The sequence below is a fragment of the Bison bison genome, unplaced genomic scaffold (assembly GCF_000754665.1).
Source record: "Bison bison bison isolate TAMUID 2011002044 unplaced genomic scaffold, Bison_UMD1.0 scf7180017864371, whole genome shotgun sequence".
NCBI lineage: Eukaryota > Metazoa > Chordata > Mammalia > Artiodactyla > Bovidae > Bison > Bison bison.
Window position 1 is genome coordinate 1,547,694 of NW_011494943.1, and position 7,088 is coordinate 1,554,781.

General features: G+C 51.6%; 1 protein-coding gene across 4 annotated transcripts in view; it reads left to right on the plus strand.

Annotated features, from left to right (window-relative positions):
* Window positions 1–33: 33 nt before the first annotated feature.
* The window catches only part of AMZ2 (archaelysin family metallopeptidase 2), an 8,327-nt gene continuing 1,272 nt past the window's right edge, over window positions 34–7,088 (plus strand). The window contains exons 1-7 of one of the 4 annotated variants that reach the window (XM_010856064.1): window positions 34–206; window positions 361–448; window positions 1,184–1,466; window positions 2,139–2,312; window positions 2,414–2,542; window positions 5,593–5,756; window positions 7,009–7,078. In XM_010856064.1, the coding sequence (XP_010854366.1) occupies window positions 1,184–1,466; window positions 2,139–2,312; window positions 2,414–2,542; window positions 5,593–5,756; window positions 7,009–7,078 (820 nt within the window). In that variant the 5' untranslated portion in view covers window positions 34–206; window positions 361–448. Of the gene's footprint in view, window positions 449–1,183; window positions 1,467–2,138; window positions 2,313–2,413; window positions 2,543–5,592; window positions 5,757–7,008; window positions 7,079–7,088 lie in introns of all 4 variants that reach the window. The other 3 variants (XM_010856063.1, XM_010856065.1, XM_010856062.1) reach the window with 3 other exon arrangements.

A 7,088-nucleotide genomic window follows, 5' to 3' on the forward strand; every position in this document is an offset into this window, starting at 1 on the left:
CTCTGACCCCTGACGCCGCCGTTTTCCCCTCAGGGTGGTGGCTCCCGCGCAGGCGCAGACGGGCCGGCCCGCTAAGGCGGGGCCGCGGCGGGAGCCGCCCCGCCGGTGAAGGTGGGCCGACCCGACGGGACTGGGCCCCACAGCAGCGGTGAGGACCCGTCTCAGCTCCCAGGCGAGCCCAGCCGAGAGAGAGCTTCGTTCTGGAGGTGGCCCTGGACCCCGGAGTTCAGCCCTCAACGGGGACAGCCATTCGCTAAAAATCCCCCCCCGCACCCCCATCGTTAAACTGCAGAAAACCCGGTTAGGCAGCGCGGCGGGCTCCGCACACTGACGTCCCGTTTCTCTCCTTCCCTCACCCAGACCCCTCGGGGAGCAGCTGTGAGCCGGTCACACGGAGGGATGACCTCTCTAGGCGGGGACGCCGTGTGAGCGGAAGAGATCTGTCAGCGTGAGTCTGGCCCCTGGTCGGTCCCCTGACGGCTTCCCCAGGGTGACACCACCTCAGTGGCCGAGATCCTATCAGCCTGCAGCCAAGTTACAGAAACGCAGGACTTAACATGAGTTGCACTTCCCTTTGGTCGGGAACGTCTTTGAGTCATGTGGGAGAGGATGTGTTTCATGTGGCTCTCATGTGTCAGCTCCTAATATCATTATTACCCAAAGGGCGAGGAAATAGGGAATTGGGTCGTGTCTTAGGGTGACCACGAACGTTTATAGTGGGAGCAGGTTCCCTAAGAGGTGGAGGAATGAATCTCATGATTGTCTTTACACTCTTTCAGATACTCTCCCCAAGAAATTGACTTTTTTTTTTTAATTTGGCTGCCGTTGGGTTCTAGTTACATCCCACAATATCTTCCTTGCGACCTGTGAGGTCTTTCACTGGGCCTCATAGACTCTCTAGTTGTGGCTCACAGGCTTAGTCGCTGCGAGGCGTGTGGGATCTTACGCTTGACTCTGTATGGAACCTGCATCTCCTGCGTTGCAGGTCAGATTCTTAACCACTGGACCACCAGGGAAGCCCCCCTAAGAAACTGATTAGAAACGGTGGAAGCGGGCAGTCCTCTGGTGATGACGCCCAGGCGTTAGCAATCAGTCATTTCATTCTAGGAGAAATAAGTGATGTCTGTAAAGACCCCAGTTTGGATATGCATGGTCTGTGTGACCACGTGTGTCCTTCTGGCAGATGCAAACGGTAGGGCACTCTGAACACACCCTGAAGACGGCCCTCATCTCAAAGAACCCAGAGCTTGTGAAGCAGTATGAGCAGTTGGACCCCGGGGAGCAGCGCCTGCTGAACGAGGCCTTCCGGCCCCGCAGCGATCTCTTTGGACCCATTACTTTGCATTCTCCATCGGACTGGATAATCTCCCATCCTGAGGCTCCGCAAGACTTTGAACAGTTTTTCAGTAATCTTCACAGAAAGAGCCCTTCTCCGGGGAAGCAGACTATTTACATACAGTGCATTGGTGCGTCTTGCCAGTATGCTGGGTTTGGTTTGGTTTTGTGATGGTGCTGTTGCCGTGGACAGTTTGCCTTGTCCGTCTCATTCAAGTGGGCAGTTTTTATAATCATTTTGACATTCGTTCCCACAGTGGAAGTTTGGTAACCAAACTGCCTTGAAAGAGAAGGTTTTGTTTTGTTCAAAAAATTTTATTTATTGACTGTGCTGGTTCTTCGTAGCTGCACATTTGACTTCTCTAGCTGGGGCAAGCAGGGCCTGCTTTGTAGTTGCAGTGCATGGGTTTCTCATTGTGGTGCCCTGTTGGAGAACGCAGGCCTAGGGCGTGCGAGCCTTGGTAGTTGCAACACATGGGCTCAGTAGTCTCTGCTCCCGAGCTATCGAGCACAGGCTCAGTGGTTGTGGCACCTGGGCTTAGTTGCTCCCAGGCCTGGGGGATCTTCCCAGACCAGGGATCCAGCCTGTGTCTCCTGCGTTGGCAGGCAGGTTCCTTACCATTGAGCCACCAGGGAGTCAGGTTTTCTTTCTAATCTGTGTTCACCTTAATGAACGGTAACTGTGTATTGAAAATCTAGAGTTTGTTTGTTCCTAATTCCACATTTCTAATTGTAGACTGAGGTAAAGACTGTTCTGATCATCTCAAAATCTCTCTTTAAATTTTCTTCTGTATCTGTCATAGGATTGCTGGGAAACACCAGAAGTATCAGTGAAGAATATTTGAAATGGCTCAAGGGCTACTGTGAAGCCTTCTTCTACGGGTTGACAGTCAAACTCCTAGAGCCGATTCCTGTCTCTGCAACCAGATGTTCCTTTAGAATCAACGATAGCACACTGAACCTTCAGATTCATGCAGGTGAACGGGGCAGCCTTACAGCTTGAATTGAGTAAAGTATGTAGGTATATGTACACACACACACACACAAATATATCTTAAACATAATTTTTTTTTAATAGGGCAGATCCTGACGTTCTTAAAAAAGAAGAAACCCGAAGATGCCTTTTGTGTTGTGGGAGTAACGATGATCGATCTTTACCCAAGAGACTCCTGGAATTTTGTCTTTGGACAGGCTTCTTTGACAGAGGGTATTCCTTTTTGACATTGTTGGTAGAAACTTGCTCAGCTTGAGACTCTGTGTGAAGATTTTGAAAGAGAGAAAAAATTCCAACCAATTACAGTTTTTTCCCCTTCCAATTACAGTTTAGATGTGAAGGCCTTGTAGTATTTCTGGTGCAGCATCCTGCCGTGGTGGAAAGGATGCTCTGGATAGGCCCTGATGATCTGGGTCCGTTCCCGTCCCCCCAGCTTGGCTGTTCACTGCCTGCTAGCACCACCTTGGAGCTAATAATACCTGTTTGACTGTGCTGTTTTGAGATCATTTACATAAAATTGCTGATCCATAGAAAGTGTGTAGTTATGGCTGGCACATATGTAGACATTCAGTGCAACAGATGGCAAATGGAGATAGTTCAGTGACAAGGTGAATCAAATAAGGATATTTGAACTGTTATTAATGGAAGCAGAAATGGCGCTAATTGTTTTTCAGCTCTTTCCGTAGTTGTCATTAGATGAGGTCGCTGTGCACTGATTTATAAGTGTGCGCTTCACATCCTGTGTCTCAGAACAGACGTTTTGTTATTTATGGTCAGTTTCAGTCTTTGACTTGAAATAAGCTTAACTGTGACTCACAGGGAACCCTGCCTTTTAACACTGGGGAGGAAAAGGCTCTATAAGGAAGTCATATATTTGCCTATTTGGGTTTTTTTTCTTTTTTTTTGCCTTCTCTCCACTTCTCCCACCCTTCCATTTCTGCTCTTGTTTTTCTGCCTACATCCCTCAGGATCTAAGACAGGTTCGAAGGGGAGAAGTCCACTGAGCTGAGGGGCATGGTTGCCCACTGTCGTTCTGGGGGCAGGAACAGATAGCAGGGGCTGGGCTGTGCGAGCTCAGGGTTCACAGACGGACTGTCAGTCTGGAGTGTGTGAGCCCCAGGGTGGCAGGGTAGGGAGCTCTCGCTACCAAGGGCTTCTCCCTGTCAGATCCCCCTCTTCCCCATTTGTCGGATCTGGGGCCCAGGATGCTGTGGGGCCTCTTTTTCTGCCCTTCCTTCATTCTCATTCTCCATTTGTAGTCTTTATAGTCCCTCAGCCCTACACCCATTAAGGCACGGGGCTTCCCAGGTGACACTAGCGGTGAAGAATCCGCCTGCCAGTGCAGGACACACAAGAGATGCAGGTTAGATCCCTGGGTCGGGAAGATCCCCTGGAGGAAGAAATGGCTACCCACTCCAGCTTTCTTGCCTGAACAATCCCATGGACAGAGGAGCCTGGCAGGCTGCAGTCTGCGGGGCTGCAAAGAGCTGGACACGGCTGAGCAGCTGAGCACGAGCGAGTGCCCACCCACATCTGCCTGCCCCCCCGCGGTGACCCCCTAGTGCTCTCTGAGAGGCCTGGGTCAGTGCTGTCCTGCTGATGTTTTTTGTACGAGCCTTCTATCAGAAAAAAAAGAGTGAACCAAAAAGTTGTATGAGACAAATCCTTTATTATTAACCTGAGAGAAACAGAATCATTAAACATTTTTAAACAATTTTTATCTAGATATTGTTAACCAATTTATCTTATGCATTTGAGGAGGTCAGGAAGCATTCTCCCCAAGTGTTTCTGCTGCTTTTTTGTTCCCCAATAAGTTTCTTAAATTTTGCATGACGTGAGAGAAGATGTAATGAGGGAGCAGGGTTGCTGAGCCCTGCGGTGAGGGGGTCTCCTTACTGCAGGTGACTTTGTTCTCGGCAGGTTTATAAAGATCGGTGTTTTAAAATTGAGATATTTAATTACTAAAGGAAATAATGTATTTGTAGGATTACTAGAAAAAAAATTTTCTTGCTCAAGGTATTATGGGCTTCCCTGGTGGCTCAGTTGGTTAAGAATCTGCCTGCAATGCAGGAGACCTGGGTTCGATCCCTAGGTTGGGAAGATCCCCTGGAGAGGGAGCGGCTACCCACTCCAGTATTCTGGCCTAGAGAATTCCATGGACTGTCCATGGGGTCACAAAGAGTCGGACAGGACTGAGCAACTTATACTTTCAAAGGTGTTGTAGTGAAATGTGCCAACTTTTGTTTGGTCTAAGGACGTCACTTGGGAGTGAGTAGGTTTAGTTTTTTTTTAACTTCTAGAACGCCCTTTTCTCTATATTTCAAATATGGAGGTGCGGTGAGGCGCATTCTTTTTGGATCAAATTTAGGTTTGACAAACTTACTATGAATTTATTTCCTTAACAAAAAAGTTCTGTATTACTTTCAAACTAGCAACTGAAAGAGAAGCCTGCATGAAAGAGACCATGTAGACCAGCTGGACTGTAAAGCGGTCAGCCCCTGTAGAGTGAGCTGTGTGTGTCTGTTCTCCGCGTACGGAGATGGCCGAAACTAGCTGAAGTGTCACAGGAAGTCAGTTACAGGCGTGTTTGTTCTGGTCACTGGTGCCAGCCATAGAGAGAGCCGTGCTGTTTACAGATGGGAGGACGGGGGAGGTTCTTCAGTCTGAAAGTGGGGTCCACGTGTGGTCTCCAAGGTGCTGGGGGGCAGCAGCGGGCAGAGGGAAGAGGGAAGGACAGGCGCCTTAGGGGTGTGCCTGCCCGGAGACCCGTTTCCCGCAGTTTTCCAGAGAGAGCGTGAGCGCCCGTGGTCCTGAACCCTGCTGCTCCTTTTGGAATACTTGATTGGGGCGATTTAAGAAAAATTTTTTTTTTTGGCTGCCCCACGAGGCTTGCAGGATCTTAGTTCGTCAAGCAGGGATTGAACCCTGGTGCTTAGCAGTGAAAGTGCAGAGTCTAAACCACTGGACTGCCAAGGAATTCCTGAGAAAATATTTTATGGGGAAAAAGAAAACAAACTCTGTGGAACTTTCTTTTTCTGAAGAATTGGACCTCAAGACCTCTGAGTTGTACAGAGTAGAGCAGGTTGGACAGCAGAAGGCTCTCAGGAACCTGGGGCAGAAGTCCCCTTGTTGGGCAGACCTCCCTGAGCCCAGGGGGCTGCGGGCATGCCCTGGCCAGGTGCCCAAGCAGGCCCTTAACTGGTAGTTCCCCCAGAGGAGGGAACCTTCATCTCACCGTGTGCTGGCTTGTCGTCTTCCCCCAGGTGTGGGGATATTCAGCTTTGCCAGGTACGGCACGGACTTCTACAGCTCACACTACAAAGGCAAGCTGAAGAAGCTGGAGAGGAAGTCTTCGAGTGACTACTCGGTGTTCGATGACTATTACCTTCCTGAGGCCACCAGTGTGCTGCTGCTCCGCTCGTGTAAGGTGGGTGGCTCACGTGATGTGTCAGCAGTGGCTTGTAAGAGATCGGAGTCCTTTGACATTATATACCCCCAGTCCTGAAGGTCACTATATCAGTGACTTGGTGGTGTTTATACACTTTTAGTGGATATCGCTTGACTGAAATTATCAATAAAAACAATTTAAATGGGGATACTCTCATACTGACATGTACAGCATCTGGGCCTGTTTTTTGTCCTGTAACACACAGCCTTGGCTGTACCCACCTCCTTACTGTTAGCTTGATTCCAGAGTTCATGGTCATCGAGTCAGGCTGCCCCATCGCCAGTCCCCCAGGCCTGCAGGACCCCGCACCCTGGTTTCCCTTCCTGGAGAACAGGCGTCCCTCGGGCCTCTGCTGGCTCCTTCCCCGAGACTTCCCTCCCTGGGGCTCCGGCTCACCTCCTGCAGCTGATGGTCACGCTGCCTGTCCTGACACCTGCCCCGCCCTGCTCTGGAAATCCTGTCTCCTTGTGTCTGTCTGCTTCATGGCTGGAGACACCGGCTTCTCTGCATTCACCAGGGCTGTGAGTTGGGGTCGAGAACACCACCTGATGGAACGATGGTTTCTAAGTAGAGCTGGCCCTTAAGCAGCATGGCTTTTAGCCGTGAGGGTCCACTCACACAGGTGTCTCTCTGACTCCGTAAGTACCACTACCCGGCATGGCCCGGGGAACCGAGGGTGCAGAGGCTGGCTGGGAAGCTGGAGCAGAGTCTTGACTGTGCGGGTGTGGGGTGGGGCTCAGCTGTGCCTTCCCTGCTTTGACCGCTTGTCATCATGCAGATGGAGCCCCTCCCCTCCCCTGCTGCCCTGGCATCTGGGGGAAGGGCTGCAGAGCTGAGTTTCAGCGGGTCCCCCGTCTAGAACAGTGGTCTCCACCAGGGCGAGTGTGCCACCCAGGGCATGTTGGACAAGTCTGCAGACTTCTGGTGGTCACCGTCGGGGAGGGGCTGCTGCTAGCATCCAGGGGGTAGAGGCGGGGAGGCTAGCGCATAGGACCACCCCCTGACCCCCGGCCCCGCCAAGGTGTGATCTGTGGTGTCCGCGGCGGGGAGGTGGAGAACCTGCCGGGGAAGCAGTGGAGCACACAGAGGAGGGTGGGAGACATGGGCAGGTGAGGGGCCAGCGAGCAGGCCCCCGCGACGAGCGGCGCGGAGCGGGCTCCTGTGGATCTGCTTCTGGAGGAGCTCGCCTTGCTGCTGCTGACTCAGGCGCCTCCGTGTGGCTGTCTTGCAGACTCTGACCCACGAGATCGGACACATCTTTGGCCTCCGGCACTGCCAGTGGCTCGCCTGCCTGATGCAAGGCTCCAACCA